Raw genomic sequence first — 27010 nt, forward strand, 5'->3', positions numbered from 1 at the left:
GTAAACTGCAATTTTTGGCTGCCTCTTTGGTAAAGGCACCCAGAAGAATTAATGTATATATTTTTAGTAGCTTCATGTTTCAGGAGCCAACATATACAATTACTGTTTGTGCAATTTTACTTTGCAAAACTTCTCTTGAGTGTTTTCAGATGTCTAGTTCTTTAATTCAGTTTCTCCATTCTTTCTTAGAAAACAATCTAGCTTTCTGCTGGTAGTAAGATGTAAATACTCCTCATAACTACACAGAATAAAAATAGTCAGGTAATAAAATTACCAAGTCAAAATGTCCTAGTTCAATTTTCTTGCAAAATCCTGTTTGCAGTATGCTTTCAGATTGTATTATAACCATACGAAGGATTAAATGAAATAAGGTATGTATATTCCTCTCCTAGTGGAAATGATGGAATAATCACCACCACCAACTGGTTTGCTAGGTCAGAAAAATTACTGTTATAAAATTGTCCCTGCTTACTAGTTTCCAGCTAACTATGTTACATGCAGCTGTTTTGATATATTAAGAATAACACCAGCAATGTAGATAGTTGTTATTATACTGGGTTAGGAACTTCAAATACTTTTCCTATGAGATGTATTGCCTCAATTTCTTCTGCTGCATCATGTTGAAACATCATGTGATTAAAATATCACGTTGTTTTGCAAATGACTCTGTTGTAGACAGGTAGTCTTTATGAACTGATGGGATTAATACATTTATTTCCCTTTCAAATGCGTGATAAGCCATGCTTTTTGCCTTCAAAGACTTCTGTAGAAAACATTAAAGGAAATAGGACTCCAGGTTACTGACCGATTTGATTTTAGAAGCTGAGTATTTTTGCTACCGCTAGTTTTCATGACAAAAAATTCACTGTGCATTGTCCTCATTCACCCCGAAGGAAGTCTAGGTGTAAAGACTGCACAGAAAAATGCCTTGGGCTGTTATGTCACTAAGAGCTGTGATGGCATTATCTGCAAGGCTTCTGATGGCCACTGCAGCCAGGGAGGGGGAATTTCAAGTTTTGAACTAGTTGGTCCATCAGACCAAGCTGAGTCAGAGTCAGTTTTGTCAGAGCCACTTTTGTTTTGTTTCGTCCTTGTTTGTTTTCTATCTTCTGACTGTGTTGGTGGGGAAGTTGGAAAGGATGGAGTTCAGTTTCTGGGCTTTGATTTCCCCACTCAATGTGCTGCACAGCAGCTACTTCAGTAGTTGGTTTGTGTTTTCAGTGTCATGTACCCAGCAGAGAGGCATGGGGATTTGGCTGTGTGTCTCCATAGTCTTTGACTTGAGGAGTTGCTTCCTCCAAGGGCCACTGCAGCCAGAAGTCATGGGTGCTCACTTTGTCACTTGGTATGTGTCAGGTCAGCTTCGAAGATCTTTGGGCTAGTTTTAATGTTATTAATAATTTTGATCCTGTGGGAACAGCTGGAGCTGCGTAAAGTTGTAACCTCATCAGTTGTAATATAGCTGCTCCCAGAAAATTTAATAAATCGTTTACACAAAGGAGATAAGGATATAAAGGATTATTGAGATAGTCAAGACAGAATAAGGAGCATATGGTACTATGAGTTGTAGAAAACAGGAAGAAACCCCACAGCTGTAGAATCAACAGAAAATGTGAAGATGGAAATTCTCCTGCAAAAGCCAGATATTATAACTACACCAGCACTTTTGATACCATTCACTTTTTGTGAATTAGCTATAAAATAATTCTTGGCAGGTTTCCACAAATTTGAAAAGACATTTGTTAATCATTGCCATTTATCTGTGAGGAAATCTCCACTTATGTTCTGTGGGTGGTTTGTTTATTTTAGTTTGTTTCCTTCCTGTCTCTGCTCTGAAAGTGTTTTGTATTTTATGAACATTCAGGATTACCTATGAACCCATTTTTTGCATGGCGTGAATCTGGAAAACTCTCCTTTTGTAGCTTATTAAATAAGCTATTCAGATTAATTGTCCATATAGGTCTGGATTCTAACTTGTAGTAACTCATCTTTGAGGACAACCTGAATGTGTTCATTCAGTCTCATTGAGAAATAAACAACTCCTGAAAAGTATTTAGGAAAAGGAAATAAAGGTTGACATTTCTTTAATTATTAATCTGGAGAATCATGGAGTATCCCAAGAATCCATTTCCTTTAATACCTACAGTACATCTCTGTAAGTATATATAAGAAAGCCACAATGTTACAGCCTCTCTGTAGCCCAACACCTTCATTTGAGTCAAATATTGTCCTCTGCCTCCAGACATTTCAGTGGGAGTTGTTGAAGTGGATCTGAAGGAATTATTTGACTCTTATATTAAAGCTCAGATCCAAGGAGAGATTCTGAACTGAGTATCTGTTGTGAGTACTGGATCTGCAGACAGCAAATTACCTTCAGTGCATTAATGGAAAATTCAGTGACAAGGCTGTTTTGAACTTTTCATCCAATTTAGTGCAACAGCTCTGCCAATGGCCAGGTACCCACCTCTGTGTCGGTAAGATCTTTGCCTTCTTTCTCTGGCTTTGTTTAATTGAATTCTAATTATAACTCTTCTGACTCTCAAAATGGCAAGAAACCAAAAAGAAATAGATAATATGTATTTTTAAAATAATCATCCTTGCCTTATTTGTCATGAGAATCAGCTGGGAAGAAGACATTACTCTGGAGAAAATGAAAGGTGCCATTCATTTCTTGCTCTAAGGCAAAACTCCTAGTTTGGATGGATTTCTGCCAAAATTTCTAAGATATTCAGTGATATGTTCCCACCTTTTTTAGTACAAATATTAAGTCATCCATGGGGTGGGTGACAGTATCATTGCTTTTCATAGCACTCTGTTATTCTCTCGTGAAGAGTATGACAGAGCCCCTAAAAATATTATTTGTTTAGTACTGCCCAGTCTCCCTTTTAGTGACAGTGCTCTTCTGTTACATTGGCTTTACAAAAATACACTAAACCCTATTTCTTTGATTTCTGTTGTTTGCTGTTTGTCATTTCCATACTGTAGCCGCTCTGCAGGAATGTGTCTCATCTCAGAAATGGTTTTGTTCTGGCAGTGAGAACACTTGCATAGGCCAGTAAGAAATAAGCATATGTAACTTCAGTTAAAAAATAACTGTACACTTCAGAGGAAGCTGTGATTGCTAGAGCAATTACTAATGCCATATTTGTCTTGTCCATTCTAATATTCTACATTTTACCCCCAAAACTCTGGTGAAACACAAGTGGAATATTACTTTCTCTGTGCAGTGCAGACATATCCTTCATGATTTAACAAAAAGTGTAAATTAGCCACAAGAAATAACTCAGCTATTGCTATTTGATACTGCTTGAAATAATACTACCTAAGCCCAGCCACTATAGGCGTTGGGCTGTGGGCGCCTTTCATCACTTGCAGTAATACAGCTTATTGCTCTTCTGTATGTAAAGTAGGGACTCCATGTAGAGTAACAAAGTGTCACTTTCTCTGTCATCCTCTGGTTTTCCTCTCCGTCCTGCTTTATCTCTATTAACTCCACAGTCAACCAAATCTAGGCACCTTCTGTGCTTAATTCTGTGTGTCCCTTACAGGGCTGGAACTTCTCAGCTCTTGCAGCAATAGGAGCTTTAACTGAGTCAGAAGGTCACAAGGGATTATTAATCCCTACAATCAAAGGTTTATTTGAGTTGTTTCTCAGAATGTCCAACTTTTGCTAGAGCAGACTTTATTGACTCATTTCTTTGGCTTTCAGTAAAAGCAGCACATGAAAAGCTTGCCAACAGGACCATCTTGACTCCTAATCTACTCTCTGTTTCAGAGAGACTGCCGTTTCCTGCTGTACTGAGGGTGGTTATAATGTGATCTCACGGAAAGGAAAAAGAGGTAATGTGTGGTGCAATCATTAAATGTAGATGCGAGAGAGCGCTGTGAGAAGAGGACATACGTGTGTGTGGTGGGTTGACCCATCCAGCAGCTAAGCACCGCACAGCCACTCGCTCATTGCCCTGCAGCGGGACCAGGGAGAGAATAGGAAGACCAAAAGCGAGAAAACTCGTGGCTCCAGATAAAGACAGTTTGCTAAGTGGAGGAAAGAGGTAACAAAACAAGCGATGCGAAGGCAGTTGCTCACGACCTCCCACAAGCAGACCCATGCCCAGCCAGTCTCTGAGCAATGGCCACTTGGAAGATACCTGCTGTTCATCCTCTACTCCCAGCTTTATTGCTGAGCATGGCATTGCATGGTACGGAGTATCTCTGTGGCCAGTTTGTTTCAGCTGTCCCAGCTGTGTCACCCCCCAACTTCTGTCCCCTCCCCATCCTGCCAGCCCATCTGTTGTGGAGTTAAAAAAAAAAGAAAAAAGAGAAATCCTTGATGCTGTGCAAGCACTGTTCAGGAATATCCAAAACGTTGGTTTGTTAGCAGCAGTGGTTTAGCCGCAAGGCCAGACCACAGCACATACGGAGAATGTTAACTCCATCGCAGCCAGCCCCAGTACGGTACACCGATCCGGAAATCCCCATCCATGCGTGAACAAACTGGCGGCAGAGGTGAACCTAGCAGGATCACCGTTCAACACGTTAAAATCTTTCCACTTGAAGCAGATGAGATCTGAATCAATACTGAGAAAAATCACATGGGGAGTTGGAAAATGTGTTGATGAAACAAATCTCAAACCTTTAACTTACTCTAGTTGAGCCAAAAATAACGTTTTAAAGATATTAACATTTTTTTCCTACTTCCTTTAATGAAGTTTGCCTGAGGCTAGGTGCTGATGGGCATGCCTGCATGGCAGAATGGTCTTAACACCTACAGAGGAAGAGAGCACTCTGTCCCACCAAGAGGTGTTCCCATTTTCCTTAAATTAGCCAAGAGCTACTAAATTATCAGGTGGCTCACATTTCCCTGTGAAACGTAATGGATAAAGGGCCTTTGAAGTGTTTTATGTAGATACAGTTGGCCATTACGGTAAGAAGAGTTTGCAAGGGGAAAAAAAGCTGGATTTTTAAATTATCTTGAAGTATACTGTTGAAATCAATTAATCCTGTAAAACAGCCAAGAAATTCCTGATAATTTTTTTCTCCTAGTACTGCATTCACTTTTTAATTGAGTGGAATGTATGTAAGGAGATGATTTGGTGACCCATAGTCTTTCTGTAAATGCTTTTTTATAAGCTCCCTGTGTGTGTGTGTGTGAATAATTTAATGTCATTAGTGCTGTGAGGACTTGCGTTATTTTTAAGTGAACTCTGATCTTGGTTCCACTGGGTTATTGTATATGTGATCTCTATATAACACAGTATATAGTGTCCAATCTACAAATTTCCAGATCAGCTGGCTGGTCTTTTTTCCCCAACAAAATGCAAGAGAAAACCGTATCTTTATTTCTGATGAATCATAGTATTCCTCTGCTTTAAATAAAATTCCATTCTTCAGAAAAGCAGGTAACTTAATCATGAAGAGGACTGTGAAAAACAAATGATAAATGGCCACATAATTTTGTTTGCTACAGTTTTGTTCACAAATATTTACATAAAGAGATGCTTGTTTACCATTCTCACATGACATTGGGAAATTCATTTAACTTTCTACTACCTTAGATCCCCCTAAATGCAGAGATTACAGTGTTCCCTTACCTGGTACTGACACTCTTTGGCTTATTTACTTACATTTTAATTTATTTATAGGAATGTTGCCTGGAATAATATTTAACTGTATCTATATATATGTATTCAGTGATAAGTTTATGTGCGTACATATATATGCACACACAAAGGCTTATTAAGGCACATTTGGATTTAAATTATTTGTTTTATTTGCAAGTAACTTCTGTGTAAATCTGAAAACAAATAGAAAAATATCAGCGTAAGTTTGCAAAATAACCTTTACAAATTTGTTCCATATTTTGGCAACTGCTGATTTCATATCACTTACCTAAAAAAAAAAAAAATGTTATTGTCAAATTCATTCTCCAGGACTCTTAAATGGCGTAAAATTAAGCGTGTGTACAAGTACCTGAACAATGAGAAACTCCAACAGGCGATTTTGGTTCTTCTAATCTAACAGTTGTCTGTCTTTAAAGTTATGCTCCGGTGCAGAGCTTGGTGTTATACCACTAAATATAGGGGCACTGTATTCAATTTAAATTGTAAAATTATGTGGCATAAAACCTGAATTTGGCTTATGTGACATTACTGCAGTATAGTAACCTTTCCTGTTTTTCTAACTGTCAGTGAAGTGTAATGTTATGCTGTCAAACAGTTCCGCTCATTAATGCCAAAATCGACTATGTCAGTTTTAAAAGTCATCTGTTATGGGACCTTGAGAATATATTGAGGAAAAAAAATATATTTAAAAGCTTTTTTTTTTTTTTTTAAGAAAATCAGGCAAAGTATAATTTAGTTTCTGAGTAATGAAAAGAGCAAATTGTACCAAACAATTTTGTGATATCTGTAGAAAGATCTATAGGTATGCAACTAGTATAGCCTGTATTCATCCATTTTTGTATGTCTTTTTTTGAGATATATTATTTTACTTGATTGGGTGATTTTTCTTCAACATAATAAGAATGGAAGAAATGTGTTACTATCTTGTGACATTTCATTAAAGTTTGGATCAATAGGAAGTTCTGAAAATACCTTTTTGGCCATAAATGACTGTGCCAGTATTCATATAGACTTCTTCCTTTACATCATAGTAACCTGCAATAAAATCATGTTTGTACCTGCTGCTTTGCCATCTTTTTCTGTCCTTGGCATCACTGGCTTTAGTAAAATACATTAAGAATTTTCTTTAATTATGGCAAATGAATTGTTGATTTTCTCTAGATACTAATGATGCATGGGCTCACTGGAAATGAGCCACACACTTCATTTCCACGTAATCTTGCAGAGATTGCGTTTCATATTCAGACAAAAATCTCTTTAGTGTCAAGATTGGACTTGTGTGAGGAAGAGAAGATGTAGCACAGTGTGAATAACGGGGCTGTGGTCCGATGAGGACACGGGGAACATAACCTGAAGTTGCACCAGGGCTGGCAGTGAGCCTCAGAGCCCTATAAGGGTGTATGACTCCTGTCGACAACCAACTATCTGGAGGGGAGATTTTCAGGGGAAATTCGATGAGTGTTGCAAATAGACATATTTAATAAAGCAGCTGTTCAGTAGCTGTTCTACTTAGGGACCTGCAAAAATCCCTATAGGTGGCTATCTGTAGCTTTCATGTACATAAGTACTTTTGAGTCTCAAGGTACTCGCATCTTGCCAGAGCATCGTTATTGTCCTTAATTCTCCAAGTAGTTCTGCTGGTCTGGAGAAAGACTACAGTATTTTTACTTCTGAAACTTTGTTAGAAACAAACTGTAAGAGATTGTGAACACAGGATGAAAAGGGATAACAACTTTGAAACAGAGTCTCAGTGAAGTTGCCTCTGATGCTGCAGTAACTCCATGCGGCATTATACCTCTTCACAGAAGCGTGTTACATTCAACTCAGCTCCCAAAAGCCAAAGGAATTCCCTTGCCTGATGTAGCTTGTCTCTACATCATGACTGTTTTGCATTTCAGATATAAACCAGTTTTGTCATCCATTGTTATTTTATCCAAGTCTCCCTCTGTCCCAGCTACTCAGCAGTCCTTATGGCAGTATTTTCCATGACCTGCATTTTACTTATTTTTTTAATATTGTGCACCATGATAGTTTGCTTTTTTCCCCTTGCTCTTCTATGCTGCAAAAGTGAATACTATTGTGTTCATAAAAAAAGAAGTGGATGGCCACAAATTTTAACTTGTGCATGTGCCATGCTGTTTTGATCGATTGTGCTGACCCCATTTTCTCCCTGCTTTTGTATATCGCATGTATAAGTAATGACCAAAATTTTAAACTCGCCTACTGTGATTAGACCTTGAACAGGGATTTCAGTAGAATGCTTTAGAAGTTGGGCTTTTACTTGTTTGTCTAATGTAATAGCGAGCTCATTGTGTTTGAGTAAATGTTACAAGGTACACTGCAAAATGAGTTGGAAGATGTGAAATGCATTCTTAATAATAGCCATAATACATTAGTTTCCATAAATGTTTCTGATCTTTTTTGTGAGTAGTTGGAACTAAGAGTGCTGACAAAGCTGTTCAAAAATACCAAAAATTACCAAAATTCCATTTGTGAATGGGCACTTGCAGGTCTCTGCTTAGAACAAAAATGATCAAGACTGAAAGAAACCACAAAAATTTTTGTAAGGTAAGAAAATACATAACCAGTGTGGGTGATTAACACTTCTCAGAATGACTTATACGTGCACATTTATTCTTTTAGTTTATTTTTACTGAGGGGTGGGTTTTGTTTTGTTTTATTTGTTTTGGATTGGGCTGGTTTTTTTCAGTTTGGCTTTGCAAAAGGAGGGGGTTCTCTTACCAGCACAGCCTAGAGAAATAAAAATACGAAGACAGATTGTTGCCATATCCAAATCCCACACCTGTTCTAAGCAGGGTAATTGCTAACAAGCTGCTCTCTTTTTAAAATGCCCGTTATCCACAGAGCTGACGGAGAACCGTGCATTCCTGTGAAAGTGGCATTTTACAATGACTCTGAAAAGAAGCGCCAACATTTTGATGAATAAAGATATTGACTGGGGAAAGTAATTGTATGACCATAATCATTCAGACAAGAACTGGAGCAATAGGATCTTATAACACAGCGAATTGTAAAGGGAGCACGAGGGATGAAAATGATAGGTACTTATGCAAATGGATGATAACTATCCTGTACCACTTTGTGGATGTGCCTTTTAGTCTCTCTTGCTATCTAGGCCATGGGATTACTCAAAAACAGCTGGGAAGGAATGGATGCAATCATTTAATCACAAATTCTAAATGCTTGCTGTGGTAATTTTCCTGCAAATAGTACACTGCAAAATCAAGGCAGGTAGTATTTAATATCAGTTGCAGGACCAGCTATATAAAGAATGCTGGAAAGACTGCGATTTTTTTATTATAAGTATCCTGGGTCTGTCTTTTAAAACACCTGAGATACAACATGAAACTGTTTGTCTTTTTATGTTTATCACCTTTTCTTCATGTTTGGTGAATGCAAATGGTAGAGTTTAATGAAGTAGATGCTGGAGGAGTCATTAAGTGATATCGTCGTGATTACATCTAAGCTACAGAGTGAGACTCATTCTCATTCCTACTGCAAAGCAAATTACACTTGCTTTTCCTACTCTAATGCACTTTGCCCCTGAAATTCTTGCCAAAATAAGGGAAGGCTGTGATTCTTCTTAGAGCTTTCCTCTGTCGGCTTTCTCCTGGAGACAGTACAGGAACAGTTTAAAAAAAACAAAGAAGACAAAAGAGAGAAGACAATTCATTCAAGGCTTCAGAAGATGTTATGCTGGCAGAAATGGCTACATCCCGTGGCCACACTCTAGGGGTAAACACCACTGTACATATGTACATCTGCACACTTGTACGATGGAGCATGCGAACCTGGTAAAGTTCACTCCAGACTGCAGAAACAATGGCAGAATCTCCGCTTTAGCTTTGAGCTGTACCCAGCAGAAATAGTTACAATGGTAGAATTCTTGTTCTTAATTTTGATAGATAAATGCATATTTTCTATATTTGGCTCACCTCACCATTTATCATCTAGGGCAGGTAGTCCTATGAGAATATAAGAAAAAGCAGTTTAGTTAAATGCCAGCTCTCAGGGTTAGCATGTCTCTAAAAGTTTGTCTTTTCATGTCTTCTCCCAAAGGGGATGTGGCATTTTAACTCACCTGCCTCTTCTGGAAGAGCCTGGCAGAGGCTCTCTTTGGTCCTCAGGCTTTAGCCAGCGCCCTTCAGCGTGCCTGCTCGCACCAGGCAATCTCCTACTGCTGCTGTCATTATTTCCATGGTAGAAATTGTATTGTGGTTTACATAAATAGTTTTCCCAGAAATCGGGAAAATGCTATTAAGATAATTCAAAAACTGGACTTATTAATGCAGCATGTTACAGCAATATTTTCTGACCTTTTGTTGTCTCCTTAGTTGTACATGCTTGCTAGAAAAATTATGTCTTAAAGGCTTTTTATCCTCATTGATTAACCATAAAACTGTGCAACTCGATAAGCTTTAGGAAGGAAGCTGTGATTTTTTTTCTGGTTATGCTGCTTACAAGAAATATTGTAAGTTTATTCAGGTAAAAATATGGAAATATTTGAGGGTTTTGGGTTTTTTTTTTAAGGTACTACATTTATTAATTTTAAGTGATTCTTTTTCCCAAATCGATATCCCTAATGCTACTTAAAAGGAAACAGCACTCTTAAATTATAAGCACTTTCATTTCTGTGTCAAGGCATAAAAAATATTTCGATATGAAAAAAAATATTGGAAATTAGTTTCATGTTGTCATTCTATTGTAATAGGAACTTGGGTTGTAACTTCTTGTTACATTCAGGTGTAACACAGACATTATGGAGGTAGTTTTGTAGGTTTTTATTTTCAAGATGCAACATCTACGTCAGACTGTATTTTGTTCAAAAATAGCAAACAACTCCTCAGAACTGCTGGATGAGGTTACATGCCATAGATTGTGAAATTCAAAGCTATGCCCTCCTAGTACTTAAAAGATTTTCGTGCTTGTGAATCAGTTCATCATCAGTCAGTAAACTGTGTTTGGAGAGGGAGTATATATTTAGAAATCAGCCTAGAAAAGGAGAGAGAAAAATGCTTCAGCATATTTGATTTGTATTTGTTCTGTGTGTTTTCCAGATATAGTTTTTCAGCATTTCCCTCTGAAATATCTTGTTGTGCAGTGGCAAGTGTGATTTAGCATAGAGGGATGCTGAAGGGTTGAAATGATTCATACTCTCCTTTGACAGCCTCAATCTGTCATCCCTCTCATGTCCAGTCTCTGCAGATTTTAGTTTTAGCCTTTCTTTTGGTTACTATTGCAAAATTTTGCTGTGATCACTTAATTACACTATTTGCAACCTCTGTAATGCCATATAATACCTGTTTTCCTAAAACCAGTCTGACAGCAAGTTACGCCTTTTCTTTTAGGGGTCTTTTCAACAGTGATTAAATGCAGACAATCACAGAGCAGAAAGTTTAGGTTCTTAGGCTGGAACCTCCCTTCGGTGGCATACATTGAGTTCACTGATGGTAGTGATTAAAAGCTCATAGTAAAATGTGGTCTTTAGCATTTGGCAGGAATAGGCCAAAAGCATGAGGTTCTGTAACGCTGGTGTATGTTTTTGTGTGTGTGCTGTATAATGGATTTTTCTCTTTGTACCTGTGTTTTAGTAAGAAATTATTCAATCACAAATTACATTGAGAAATATATATTACTTAAGGATTGTTTTTGGCAACAGTGAAATTAAATGGTTTGTGAAAAAGGTACTTTAAATAATGAGAATACTTGCAATTGTATTATGCTTTGAGCAGCCATTTTCTGATTCATTAGAGTTGGATTGTAAAATCTATAATAATATTATAGATAGTATTATATATAAAACACCATCTTCAAAAGTGGATATTTTTTCAAACTGCTTTAATAGAGGAGCCTATTTGGAAGATTAGATCCTTAAATCTCCATCTGCGTGTTCATTGTTGTTATGTGCCAGTTAGCAGTTAGTTATGGGGAAACTACATGATGTCAAAAGCTTCTCATTGTATGGCTCTCTGTGATGTTTCCTCTTGAATGCCTCTATCTTGTCATACTCAAAAATGACAGCTTCTGTCTTGCCAATGATACACGGTCTAAAAATCTATTTAACTGCCTTTTGCTTATGACCATTTTGAAAAGCAGTGCAAGGCTAAAAATATTTTATTGTTGAAGAACAGCAGCTTACTCTATTTTAAAAATCTGTAGGTTATAGTCCAAGAGTTGCATTGGTTGACATCAAGAGAGTTGATTGGAGATGTCCCTGATACTAGTTGTACTAGGAATTTGCCTTATTATAGTAATTTTTCTAATATTTCATCAAATCTTTTTTGGTAGTGTACATTACTAGAGTGTTGTCACTCACTATCAAAACATCATCATGACCTTTTAATAACTTCTAATCTAATAATTTGGAACATCTCATAAATTTTATCAAATTATTAAAGCCATGTGCTTTCTTCTTAGTCAAAGATAAGTCCTTCTTTTTATGCCAGTCTCCAAGATCTTCAGCTAGCTGGAAGCCCCCTTCTTTCTCACTTCGAGTACCAATAAGCTTCATATGTGCAATACTAGATTCATCCATTCGATATTCTCCTTGCAAAAATTTGCAGAAGTATTTAAAATGGAGCTTTATTTTTAGAAACTGAACAGTATTCATGTCTGCAGTGAAGAACCTTCTGAATAATGAGGACTTGGTACATTTTTTGAGAGGCTTTGGTACAGAAAACATTCATGAAGTTGTCCAGCTTCTGTCGTTTTAAGTCAATCCTTTGGAATAGGTTTTCACAATTCTGTCAGGGTAACTACTGTTTTCTCACCGCCCCTTGCTGGTATGAGCTGCTAGTTCTTCTGTTACAATTGGACTCTGTTAAGTGTCATATGAATCAGGCTTATACCATTATGTTTAGAATAAGTTCATATTTTGTAGACTGTGCTATAAATATTAAAATAATTCTTACTTAAGAGAAGATAATAGGTTGGATCTGAGTTCACATGCAACCTGTAAAAATTTTGTATTTCTGTGAAAAAGCTGGGGATCCTTGCAAGGTCAGGGTGGCCAGGACTGTCCAGAAGGGATCAAACCATGGAGTCTTCCTATCCTAGGGAACACCAAAGGGGCTTGTGAAACCATCATGCAGGCCTAGAAGCCCAACTGTCTTTAAGGCTAGTCAGGAATTTGCTGTGGTAATTAGTATTTACAAAGTGGGAGTGAATCAGAAGGAGCTGAAGAAAATGAGGGAAGCAGGCAGGTTTGCAAGGGGTTGGTGAACAGTGGCAATGGGATGGGAAAAGGAGACAGACACCAGGAGTTCCTGCTTACATAATTTTTTTCCTTCTGCCTGTGGAAGACAGGAGTCCTGAACTTTAGTAAAAAACCTGTGGGTATCAAAGATGTGTTGTTGGTTTTGGTAATCAGACTTCTCCCGTATGGCAATCCCCAGGAAAGCTGCACAGAATTCAGCCCAAGAGGGACTGCCCGCTAATGCTGTGCTGCAACTGTCTTTGATAATTTCCTTCTGTGCACAATAATTGAACATCATCCATTATCTGCCATTCCATCAACACCAAAGAGGAGATTTGTGCAATAATAAAGTACAATTACTCCTACAGCTACCAGGAGGGAAGGGCCAAGAGCAGCCCAGGCTGGCTGGTGGCTGTTTACCACCAGGCCTGAGCTGGCTTCAGCTGTGGAGAAGGAAAGCTAACACCTGTCAGGTGAAGGAGCTGACCCCGTGAAGACCAGCTGTGGCCTAGGGTTTAAATTGAGTAGACAGAGTGGTTACTTTTTTTCCTGTGGTGGGGCGAGCAGTCTCTAAAATGAGGAAGCTCAGCTGGGCCCAGGCCAAGCAGGAGGATGGAGCTTAGCAGGCAGCAGCCATGTCAGTGTGGTGGGGGGCTCCTCGCTGAGGGCTCCTGCAAGGCTTCCCCTGTGGGATTGCTGAGAGACTGTGTAGGGGAATTCCCCTTATGTTTCCTGGAAAAGAGGACCAGGGAGAGAAACTGTCTTCTAGAGGTAGAAATGAACAGGTGAAAAAAATAAAATTAAAGACGCTGTTAGAGATGCTGCTCTGGGTGGTGTACACAGCCAAGAAGGCACAAGAATGTTGTCATTTTCTGTTAAAACATCTTTATTTTTCACTCATAAGTCAGAAAACAAAAAGGAAATAATATGTAAAAAGTATTAATATGCCTTTGGAAGCTTATAAAACATAGCAGGAGGTGCCTTCCTGTGTCTTAGTCCTACCGATAGAACAAGATGGCTGAGGTGGCAGTCTGCCTCATCCCTCTGCCCTTTTGTCCAGCAGAAGAGGGAAATATAAAAGAATGTCCTTGCTGTGTACTTGCAAGATTAACAAACCCAGGACTGCAGATTGAATAGGAGAGACTCCAAGTAATGTCTCACCTTTTGTGGCAGTCCCTCCCTATGCCTTCTGTAGGGCAGCCTTGCAGGGCTCTGCTGATGCACATTATGGCAGCAGGTCCTGGGGAGGGGAGGCTTTTATGTGGCCTTATCTTCAAGGGTGAGTGTGGGCAAAAGCCCGTGTTTTTTACCCCACCTGGTATGTAGTTAGAGCTTAGTGGAAGCTTGTGCAGACTGCGAAGTGCTTGTGTAACGTAACTCAACTTTGTAAGCAGGCAGAAGTGGGATCTTCTGAGAAGTCTCTCTCAGGTTTCTTTTCACAGAGTCTTACCGCAGCAATTTGAGATAGTAAAGACATGGGTAATTGTGGCAGAGAAACATTTATGCTTGCCAGCTACAGATTAAAAAAATTACTGTTTTCTATGAGAAGAAGTTAGTATAGTATGAAACAATTACCATACTGTTTTTGTCATTTTATTGTTAGATGTCTACGTGTTGTTTGATCTCAAACTGTACCATGAACACAGGCAGTGCACTGCTACTACCAAACTTAAATGGCGTCTGGCTGGAGTTAATAGGAGTTAAACATGTAACCACAGAGAATGTAGGTTTAAGTGTACTAGTAGTTACAGAAGCATTCATTTAACATTTGTTATAAGCTACTGTTGGCTTTTTATGAGTAAAAGGGGAGCAGTTTACAGTTGAACTACTGTAGAGAGAAGAAGAGTTGTGTAGCTTCAGATGGAATACGTGGTGCCTCAGGCAATTTTGTAAATGTTTTCTATTACAAATAAGTTTAATAGTGTACATTAAAAAGGATGTGTATTTAAACCTTTATGGTCCATACCACGTTAGGTGGAATTACAGTAAATTGCTACATTTCATTTCTGTAATTATCTTATAAACTGCTAGTTGATATTGTCCTGAAGTTTATGTTCAGCACATTTTAACACCAGTTGTATTTTGGACAGCTTGTATAAGCTCATTTGATTGTCTCTTAGGGGTATAAAATTACATATATATATTTAAAAAAGAGAGATATCTACTAAAAAAGCATAAGAATTACACACCTTTGGATGACTGTGTGTACTATTGAGAGGGGAGGGATCATGATCACCTCCTGTGCTGTGATTATGAGTTTGCACAGAGCAATTTTCCTATCTCTAATACTTCTAGAAATATATGATGATGAAACATGGTCTTTTCCTTTTATTTTATTTTTTTCCATTCCTGTAGGAACTTGGAAGTAACAGCCCTCCGCAGAGGAACTGGAAGGGAATTGCTATTGCGCTCCTGGTGATTCTAGTTGTTTGTTCACTCATCACTATGTCTGTCATTCTTTTAACCCCAGGTAACCTACTTCTTTATTTTATCTTACTGAAGGTGTATGATTCATAATGCAGTCATTAAAATGACATATAAATGTTAAAGTATCTCTTGCCCTAAAGCATTTTTAACTTCTGGCTACTATAAATTTGGTGCCTGTAGGGACTCAAGAGTTACCGGAGGCTTTGTGGAGTGGAAGCATTTGGCTTTGGCAGTAGGTCCTTAGGACTGTGTCAGCCTTGAGACGGCTACAAGCAATTCTCATTAGCCTCAGCAGGTGTGAGCTGACTTTAAGATTTTGTCACTTGTGTCTTGGTGCAATTTCAGATTCATAGATGAGCTAAGAGAAGGCTGTATGTCATGGAAGACTAATACTGAGAATGAAACTTCTCACTGAACCAGAAGCATGCATCTTCATATGAATATGCACAAACTTCTTCCCTTCTCTTTTTCGCAAAAACAAAGAGAGGGAAAATTACTGAATGGTTCAGTTACAAAAAAATAAAAGGAGAGGAGGGCAAGTAATAGACAAAAAAACCAGCTGAACATATAAAATAATTATGCTTGATTTTTTTTTTCTTATTTTGATCTGAGTCATTTTTCTAAAGATTTTCTGTTTTACTGCTGGGGCAGCAACCATTTAGCTATATCTAGGAACCTAAGAGAAGGAAACACTGCACAAGTTTTAAAGGAAAAATACCTTTGAATTCTTTTTGTCAGATTTAAAGTTATAATGTAAAGTACCTGACTTGGATAGCCTGCCCAGATAGTAAATATTGGTCTACAAATGCTCTGCCACGTAAGTGACCAGTTTGTGTAAACCAAAAGGTTACTGAAGTGCTTTTTAGTTAAATAATGGTTCCAGACAATTTTGCCACTGGATGAAATCATCAAGGGAAGCTGGGTGGGTCTGTGCACGAGCAAATACAGTAGTAGACTGCTGCTGCTTGAAAGGAAGGTGGTGAGACTGGATGGAAAAGGATCAAAAGGCTTTGCTTGCCAGAGGGAATGAGACAGCTGAGGGGGAGACTATGCAGGAATACTACGGACTGTTCTGCTTCCTCTGTTTTGTATAAATATCTACTACATATGCATGGTGCTGCCCAAGGAATCATAAAGAAATGACTGTTTGCTTACTTCTACTTAGAACATTGTGAGGAAAAAATAAAAGCAAAGTTGTGCTGCTGTAGTCTCAGTGTATAGGAGTTTCTCCAGGGAATAATAAAAACCTGACGTTGAGGGCAAATGGTGGCATATCTTGGTACACTTTAACACAGAAGACTGTTTTTCTTTTCAAGGAGAGGTAACTTTTTTTTTAAGGCTTGTAAAATCTCAGAAGTGTTATGCTGGAATTCACAATAATAAACATCAGTTCTGGCTCACATATCTATATAGAATTATTAATGATGTAGAATGGTACATTGAAGTCTTTGAAGGCACTCATGGAAAAAAGAATAAACAACCTAGGGAAATGTTAATTTTTTTAAAATATATTAAAAAATTTCAGTGAATTACAACATCTCTGAGGCTGTTTCAAAATCCAGAGAGCTTGCTTGAAAACTTGATGTAAGCTGGGACGTACGTTTCAGTTCAAGTCATGCGAGTGAAAACTAGTTCTGTCAGCTCAGATGCTCTAAGATATCCCGCAGAGACTGTAGAGCTTGATAAAAATAAAAACCTTTTTCCCAAAATGATCTAGGTCTGTAAAACTGGGGTTTCTTGCAGGTTGGAAATGCTTACCAAAGAAAGCTTTGGAGGTACATTGTAGAACAGCTACTTTCCCTATTTTATTCCTAATCAGTGCTGTTCCCCCTTCACTTTCACGATTAAGTAATATGTTTTTGGAAGAAAATATTCTGATACAAATCAGCAGTTTGCTGGCAAGTACTAAGCACTATAGCTGAAGTTATCCGGTCTTGAATATATGTAAGATCACTTTGGGATATCTAGCATTTGAGAGGAGGAAAAACTTGGAGACTCTCTCACAGGTCTGGCTATTGTGAGGTGCTCAGTTGTAAGGTGCTACCTTCTGTTATTATTAATTAGTTTTGCAAATTCTTCTCATGAGATACAATAGATCTGAATTAAGATGTTCAATGCAATCATAACAATTTTATCCTATATTACCTGGGGATAATTCAGAGTGCATTGCTTTTCATTTCTAATACTATTTTGAGCATCAGAGACTTCTTTCCCTATTTAGTTCTTCCTGTACCGATGGATGCTTTTTAGATTTCATGTAAATTCCCCCTAAACACTGTGCATTATACTGCTTCTTTTTGTTGAGATGATAATAATTTTGGATGATGGTTGCTCAGAAGCCTGATTGGTTTATTGAAAATTTTGTGGAGGCAAAAGTGTATTTACTGATATGCCAAATCCAACAGAAATTATCTCTTTTGCCTACAATTATTTATACTTTGCTTTGTCCACAATATAAGAAACTCTTAAGACAGTGTACACTTTAACAGTTGTCATTTGACTTCACTCAAAATTTGAGCAACGGCTTTCATGCCTTTTTTAATAGAGGGATCAATGCTTCCATACAACATAACAAGCATTTAAAACAAGATCTACATAAATTATATCCAAAAGGCTTCAAAGAGCCTTTAGTGTCTGCTAAACATACAAGCAGTATTAAAACTGAATGGAAATTCTTGATTTTTTTTTAGTGTTTTTTATTACATGAAATATAACTTGAATATACAACACTAAGCAGAAACTGTGTTGAACTAAGAGATTTATTTTGACCTACTAGTATCTTAGCTTCTGTTAAAACATGAAATACCTGTGTTGCAATTATAGTTGTGGTTTTAGTAAATTGTATCAACAGTATTAGTAATATTTTGCTCCCCTTTATATTGTTTTTCATCTGTGCTAATACTCAGAAATGTTATAAATGTATTAGTGTTCTCAACAAAGAGAGAGAAAAATGGAAGACTGGACCATTCAGTAATGTAAGAGATTAGTGGTAGAGTCTGAATGACCTCTCAGTCCAGTAACCTCTTGTTGGGGCTCAACAGCTCTTTGTGAACCTCTGTGGACTAAGGAGTATGTTAAAAAAAAAACCCCATCGTGCCCACTGAGTACGAATTGCTACACTGCTTTGTAGCTGGGAGTAGAAGACTTGCAGGCAAGTATCCCTGCTTCTTTTCTTCACAGTTAGATAAGTGCAATGATAAAGGAAGTGCATGGAGATACCAAAGGATGAGGTTGCTCTTGTTAAAGTAAGGGACTGGAATGTGGAAAACTTGGGAGTTTCAGAACAGGGGCCTCTCTATCCTCTGGGGCAATTTAATTATGAATCCAGTGATTTCTGTGTGTAATATTTGGAGATGATTAGTGGAGAGGTATTTAGGAGAGAATAAAAGAATGAAAGAAGAAAATACTTTGGGAATAATCTTATAAATATAACTTCCTTTATACTGTGAATTAATGGCCAGAGTAGAGCCAGAAATAGCTGTTCATGAGATGCCATCATTTGGTTTGTATGTATAAGCATAACACAGGTATCTTTCTGGTTCTGGTTTTATTCTGTTTCATGTTTTTGAAGTTTCATCACCTACCTGCACACACTGAAATATTCACAGGTAGATTTTCTGGGGTCAGGGCCTCACTCCTGCCTTTAAATCAGCAGGGTTTTTGCTTTGCACCATGACAGTATGTTCCACATGGTGGGAATTGTCTGAAGACCTATCTGATTGACCACTGTTGATCTGTATTTCAAAACTGAGAAATGCTCAATTGGAAGTACTAGCAACTGAAAGCTTTTATATGAAAAATCACCTAAGAATAGCCTAAGAGTTGTACAGATGTTGCCATCCTTGTACAGGTGTTTTGCCACTGTGCTTACAGCTGTTTTTCATTTTGGGAATGACAGTAATTCTACCTTCATGTTAAATTCCAGTTTCTGAAGGTGTGGCAGATTCAAATGCTTTATGCGGGTCGTCTTTACTGAGATACTGATGTTTGCATTTAAACCATGCATGCTGAAGTATGGTAATTACTGTTGAGCAAAGTGGCATGTAACTACTCATAGACACAAAGCAAACTCGGTTTGCTTTGCTATCTCTTGATGCAAAAGAAAAAGAAAAAAACCCAAAAAAGACAGCTTTGCAGAAGAATTCCTTTAGGGACCATTTAGGTCAGCCAAACTGACAAAATGCTTTTTTGAAACTGTTTTGAGTAAACTCAAGCTATAGCAAGAGGATCCATTTGGATTATGTCCTATAGATAAATACTCTGTTTAGAACGGGGCCGGGACCGACGTCTCCACACCGTCTCTCATACTACTCTTAAATGAATAGAAAGCAAACTAAAAATTATTTTTGCTGAAGTGGAGATTCATTACCAGAAGATTCAGGTTTCTATTCAATGGTCCCTGTAACTACTGTAAACTGGCAAACATGTTTTGATGTCTGACTGTTTTCTGGCAAATTTTTCATGCAAACTATACAATTTACAATATACAATACAAACTATACTAATTTACAGTTATTGATGTACCTGTTAGCTTGCATACAGTTTACTAGTGGTGTTTTTCCACTTTTCAGATGGCATTTAACATCAAGCCTTTATCCTAAGTTCTAGTGTTAAAACTTTTTTTTCCACAGAAAAGTCAGTAAGGAGTTTCAGTTAATAATATATTACACTGCATTATTATTAGTTTTATTTTCTAAGTTAGAAAGTAAATTTTATGAGGTGTTTAGACTACTTTTAACATGCAAAAAAAAATCCTATAAACTCATGAAAATAACAAGGCTATTAATATCTACTTTTGCAGTCTTCTAGTTTAGTAAGCACAAACAAGTTTGTCATTTTGAATAAATACACACCAGTTGTTGAACTGTTGTTAGTTTGGTGTATAGTTAAAAGTAGCCATTTAGTTTTTAACATTTGATTTTGTTTCTATCTTCTGTAATCTGTGTTCATTTTCTCTACATAATATATATAATTTCAGACCAAAATACAGAAATCCACATGAAATAGTGTGAGGACAATGGAAAAATGATTCCTTCAATGAATAATTCAATAAAATTTAAAATGGAAATGAAAAAGAGATAGTAGGCTATTTGGTAATGTGGTAATAAACATAAAGTGTAAAAAGGCAGTCTTTAAAATAGAACAAGTACTTTGTGAAGTACATACTAATTTGTGCTTGTACTTAAGAAAGATTAACCCAGTATAGTGTTCTGAGAGTTCACATGATGTGTAATTCATCTTGCTATATATAAACTAAGCATTTTGGAAACTTAAATTACTGTTTTAGAGTCTTTTGATGTCAAATCAACATTTTTCTTAAAAGTTATATGATATGAGATACTGAGAGTGGAAAGCTAGTGTCAAGGATTACAAACAAGGCTCCATTTTGGTAATGACTTAGCATTAGGAAAAAAAAAAATTACTTTTCAAACATCTAGTAAAGTTGCTTGAAGTTGCTACTTTTTTTAGCTTAGAAATGCTAACAGCAATTTAAAAAGTTACTTTAAAATCCAATTTATATCGAGATTACTTGGCAGGCTTGTGAATTAGGAGATAGAGAGTGGAACCAGTGTGCCTTTCTTCTCTGATAGCCTTTCTGTACACCGTTGATGCATTGTTTTAGTGATTTTTATTAAAGCAGTTAATAAAATAAAAAAAAAGGAATCTGTGAAAACTAAACTGTCTTGGGTAAGACAATTTTTGGCAACATAACAGCTTGTGTGAGCTTGATTGATAGTTGGCAAACTGCAGGATATAAGGGGTCACAATAAATAGACACAGACTCAAGAAAGGTTAGGAGAGGAATCCTTTTGGGATCACAAACAGCATCAGGATGAGGGTGTGTTGAATCAAAACAGGTGATGGAAAACAGCCTGTTGAGGGTAGGTGGTCAGCCAGGTTGTGGAGAAAGGGGAAAATGGGCATATGAAGAGCCTGGTATTTGATTCTGTTAAATTAGAAGTAGTGTTTTGAAGACAGGGAATGTATTTGTGGAGCTGAGTAGAGCATATATAACAACATGTGCTTACTTTAAAGATAAAAACTGTGTGTGGCAGGAGCAAGAGCTAACAAGGTCCCACGATGTGTAAACAGAGGGATTAGGTATAAATCAGGAGAGATAATGTTACTCTGCTGTAAAGCTCTAGTAAGACTGCAAGTGGAATATTGTGTCCCATGCCGGACTTGGAGACTAGGAAAAAAAACCAAACAGGCTATTTTGATCCCTGGAAGGTAGGAAGAGGGCAAAAAGCTTATTTAAGGATTAGAACGTTTGTCTTATGAGAGAGGATTTGAACAATTCTGCATGCTTAGCCTTATAAGATGTCAAGTGCAAGAAGAGTTGATTACGGTGAGTAAGTGCTTACTGGGGCCCTGCTGAGACCTGGGAGGGAGGTGCGTGCAAAATGCAGCAGTGCCATGGAGTGAGCAGCTGTGATGGCCTTGTGTCTATCGTAAATTTAAGGTGTGCATTAAAAAGGAGTTTCTCCTCAATACAGTGAGGATAGACCTTATTAATACTGAAGTGGCTGCAGCAGGCAGTGCTGACATTTAAAGGCAAAAAAAAATCATATTGTTGTTGATTCCAGTAAGCTTTCAGCTGGGCCTCTAATTGAGAAATTTGGCTGAATGAAGTCCAATAACTAAACTATGATTGACTTTTTTCACTGTGAAGGGGTCATATTTTCATCTGAAATGTATTACAGGATATGACCTTTACAAAGCATATTTCTTTGTTAAAAATGTGCTGGGAACATATTAGGTCAACATGAAGATAACAAGATTGCTCCTGCCATGACTGTAGATACTCTTTTTCTATGGGTCTATCATCAGCGACGCTGTTTAATATCAGCAATGTGTAAGGACAAAATCTGACTAACAAAAAGATCCTCTCATAGAGAAGGTGATACATTGGGGGGAAAGCTCACTGAGCAGAGAAATACTGCAGTAATCTGTGGCAAACCTGCCCAATAATGGTAACATGATGAAAAGACCTGACTGGGCATCTGTCTGGTTGGTTGTGTAGGAAGTGCATAGGTGCATATTTTTTTTTAGTGCACAGACAGTGTATAACACAGCTCTTGGCAGCTGCTGTTCTAAATAGCCTGAAGCAGTTAGGTGAAGTGCATAGCTGCCATCAGTGAATATTCATTGGAAACTTCATGTTTTGACAGCAAAACTTTTGCTTTAATAGCACTTCTGATTTCACGCGTTAGTGTGACAGTTCACTGTTCAATCTCCACTACTTATTATTTATTTAACCTACAGCACAAGAGAAGTAGAATTTAGCAGAGCTTCCTTTTTCTTTTCCAAAGCATGGAGATGACTTTAGGAGCTGGCAACTTATTTTTTTGTTTCGAAAATCAATGTTGGCTGATGTTCAGAAGCACAATATTCCCGAGTTCTATCATGTTTGGGAAAAATACAAGGCTGTTAGCCAAATGTTATGTTGTGCTTATCATTAGAGAGCAAGCACAGACTATAAAATGTGCATATAGCATTATTAATTTTTTTTACTTTTTAATTTGTAGAATAGGTGAAATTGGTTCCAAATTTACTTACAGGAGTATTTTACTTAGTTTCTTTCTGTATAAGGTGATCAGTATGGCCTATATCCTCTGACTGTCAGGAAATTTTTGTATTGGTTTGTAATCAGACTTTGCTTCTGGTGTAGGGCTGTGAGAAGAAGGAGCTTTGCCAATACAGTCCCAGTATAATAAATTGCCAAGCACTACATCCTTCACTTGTCCTGTCCATAAGGTACCAATGCTTTGTTTTCTGAAGCTTTACTGAAGAAAACTGAAATGTTTTCTTGTAGTGGAGAAAAAAAAAAAAAGCAAGGTATTGTTATTGATTTCAACAGGACATTTGAACTATATATTCTAGTTCTGTAATTCCAATTTTTTGCAAACTACATTGAATATATTGTTTTTAATAACTACCTAAAATGATCCTGCTATGTTTATTTTAGATGAACTCGCAAATTCTTCAGAAACCAGATTGTCCTTGGAAGATCTCTTCAGAAAAGAGTTCATAGTTCGTAATCCGGAAGCCAAATGGATTAATGGTGAGTGTATCTTCTCTCATGTAACTTGAAACTAGGTAATAATTTTGAATACTGAACGATATTTCTTAGGCACTGAGAAAGAATCAGTTAAAATTTCAAACTCTCTTGAAATTGGCCAGTGTCCCAGTTTTCCTTGTAGTTCTGAATCATGCCTGTTTCATTAATTTTTGAAGTGACCTTCTAATTTTAAAGCTCTGTCTAGTAGAAACTCACTGAAATTTTCTGTTTATGCTGCTGACTCAGTTGGAGGCAGTGATGTAGAATCTTTTTAAGAACTGGATCTTGTTTATGGATTCACAAAAAGATCAATTCAGAAAATTAAATTGTCCTATTAATATCTGAACTTTGGGATTTGAGAACTGGTTCTGACTCTTCATGTCTGGAATGGATTCTTAAATATTTCAATATACTTGTACAGCTCTTAGTAATTTTCTGATGTCTACAAATTGTATTTAATGTTCTACTTAATTCAATAATTTATAAATGGTTTGTAGATTCCCAAAGAATTATGCGGTTTTAATGTAAAAAAGAAAACAAATTTAAACTCTTGTTTTCAACTCATTGAACTACTTTTCTCTTGATCACATGGGTTGTTCACATTCTTTCTATTTGCAAGAAATGTACAAGTAACACAACAGTGACCGTCTGTTTTGTGTCATTATAGTTTGATCTTTGTATTACTCCAGGTGTTACAATCAAAGGAATAACAATAGGCTTTGTGCAAAATAGAGTATTGTTAAGGAGTCCTCTACGGAAGGTAGGAGTTTGAAAGTCTGGTGACTACGTATGTAAATTCAGAATAACTTTGCATGGGAAATAATAATTCAATATTAAATATTGTTGATAGTATAAAACATGTAGTTTATTGTATTTTTTAACTCTGTTCTACAGGCTGTGGTAAGATAAAAGCTTCTTTTAAGACTGTTCCAGATGTGGTAAAAAGAAATGTAGAATTTGGTGCTAAGCATTTGCTTGGATACAGGTTTATTTTGTGGTGTTCAAAATCCATCTTAAACTCATACAACGGAAGACAATTTTACTAGTATCATGCGAAAAACGGAGGTCATAAGCAATCTAGTCTAAAAGCTATGAGATTGTACAGTTATAAACTTTTCCATTTATTGAAAATAATATTAGAAATACTATTTAATAAAGGGCCCTGTGTTTTATTAGCTGTACAGTTGTTCTAATATCCAGTCTTTCTGCAGTGATGTTTTTCTCAGCCAGTATGAGAACTCCTGAGCTTGCAATTAGCTGTTTTCCTGTGTTTATTTGCCAAAGAAGCAATGAAGTCCAGTGGTACAAAAAAAGGGACTTTTTTGTTATTAGAGTATGTGTGTGTATGGGAATTGAGGAAAAAGTTGGGATAATTAAGAGGTTTACTAGTTGTTTAGTATTTCTGATAAACATAGAAAAACTATGTGTGTATGTTTTTTGGGTTTTTTTTCATTTTCTTTGAAAATTCTCAATACGGTCAATGAAATCAATATCTTAGATAATATACAAAATGAGGAGGTGTCTTGCAAAGCAGCATTTCTGCTCCCTGCTTCTATTTTTATTTTTTAAGACTTAGGATAAGATTATATTTTCTTTCCTGGCATGGGAACGTTGCAGTGGTGGCATTATATGCATGGAGAATGAAATATATAACTTAATATTCAGCATTCATTACTGTGGAGCTGGAGGGGAGCATTTGGCACTTTCTTTGGATATTGGCAGGGTAAGTGCTTCTGGACTCTGCACAGGAAGATTTTAGTGGAAAATAAGGAGCTGCTTACTACTTACTTTTTGCCCCTCTTGGGATAGAATAATTTGTATCCATCTGAAAGTTTTATCATTCTGACCTCCTGGGAAGGGATGGGAACAGAGATTGAAAAAGTGATTCCTGCTGTAAGCAGTTTCTAGAGCATATTTTGTAGAAAAATGTCTGATTTCAGGATTTCAAGTGCTAGATGAATCACTGTCTTCTTAGGTAAGGTCTAGTATTTGACTACTGCCTTTTAATGAAACTTTCCATACTGATGTTTGAATTTCTCTAGTATTACCTTCCAAACACAATATTATTTCTACCTTGTTTGCAAATTCCTCCACTACAAAAATCATCCCCACATAGTTATTTTTAGTTTACTCTTTAATAAGAAAAGCTCTTATGTACAGAAGTTTTTACAGTCCATTTCCTTTTCTGCTTGAAACTGAATCCACAATTTTATGTGCTGGCCCCAAAGTTAATAATTATGCAAATATTTAAATCTGCAGGGGAAATACTGTTCTTTATCTGAGATAATCAGCTGTTGCCAAAGAAAATAAAAGAAAAATTTTGAGGTAGTTTTAAAAGTGACAAAATATATTCATATTTAATTTAATTTGAAGATGTACCTATGCAGGTATCTTTCAGATTTTTCCCTCTCTCCCTTTTTTTCTTCTTTTTTGTTTTATTTCAAAGACAATTTTTTTTAGACCTGACCAGATTTTTGGGTTTTTTTGTAAGAATTTACAAAGGAAAGAGAAAGAAAATATGGGTGATGGCTAGTATTTTTCTTGACAATAATAACTTAGTAGTTTACTAAGCTTTTTCAATTATGAATCTGATCAAATGTATTTAAAAAGACATGGTGGAGAGCATACACAACCATCAATCAGTTCAAGCCATGTTATCTGAAAGAGTGATTTCAGAAAGCCTTCCAGTTGCTTGGCATAGTTTCGAAGATGTTAAATGAGAGCACATCTTCCCTTAGCATTATTGATCTTCAGATTTTCTAATAGGAAGTGAGAATTTAAAATGCTGCCAGTGAATAATAAAAGTACTTAAATCTGACAGCACATTGCTACTGATAAGGGCTTCACATTAGATGGCAAAACAGCTTGGTTTACTTAAGTACAAAACTGCAATGTAGTTTAAAATATCCAGAGTAATTAAATTTAAGAAAGCACTTCAGTTAAACTTCCCCTATGCTTTCCCTTGCCAAAAAATTTGTTAAGAGACTTAATGTATCTGGTATTGCTTCTGCCTTGGATTCTAACCGTTTTGCAGCAGGGACCAATCTCTGCTTCAGGTCGGGCATAGCATCTCATTTCATGACCACAGTTTGCTTTAGGAGCATGTCTCCGGGGTGCTAGTACAATACATTTAATGGCAGGTCACGATACATCATGTATTAGGGCATAGTTCTAAACTAACTGTATCAGTGACAACAGCAACTGTATCATTGCTCTGTTAGTTGTTCATAAACCACTGTATAAATAATTGCTTATCTTCAATATCAGCAGTCTGCAGCTGGATCTTTCAACCATTCTGAAGCATTTTTTCAGGATATTTTCTTCATTTTGGTTGTTAGAAATATATATGCTGGCCTGTGAGAAATACTGAGAGCTTAAACCGTTTGCAGTCTAATCCCTAGATCTTTCATGGTGTACTTGCATCTCTTATTATCAGGGAATCTGGCTATTAATGACAATAAAATTCAGAATCTTTGCTTTTATTCCTTCTGTGAATATGGGAGTTGCTTGCATTTTGGCTGTCTAGATAATCTTTGCCAACCTTTCCTGTATGTGATAGAGTGTGCTGACTCCTTGCTTGTATTCTGCCAGATGGGTATATAGTCAGCACAGTCATGATATTTTTGATATATCTGAATGAGAAGTGTCAGAGAAGGACCTGAAGTCTGAATGACAGCCTGCAGC

General features: G+C 36.9%; 1 protein-coding gene across 1 annotated transcript in view; it reads left to right on the forward strand.

Moving 5' to 3' along the window:
- The window catches only part of DPP10 (dipeptidyl peptidase like 10), a 296279-nt gene that overhangs the window by 42134 nt on the left and 227135 nt on the right, over positions 1-27010 (forward strand). Inside the window, exons 2-3 of the mRNA XM_054830625.1 lie at positions 15193-15307; positions 23234-23329. Of these exons, the coding sequence (XP_054686600.1) occupies positions 15193-15307; positions 23234-23329 (211 nt within the window). The remainder of the gene's footprint in view (positions 1-15192; positions 15308-23233; positions 23330-27010) is intronic.

Source organism: Grus americana, chromosome 6 (genome assembly GCF_028858705.1).
Source record: "Grus americana isolate bGruAme1 chromosome 6, bGruAme1.mat, whole genome shotgun sequence".
Taxonomy (NCBI): Eukaryota; Metazoa; Chordata; class Aves; order Gruiformes; family Gruidae; genus Grus; species Grus americana.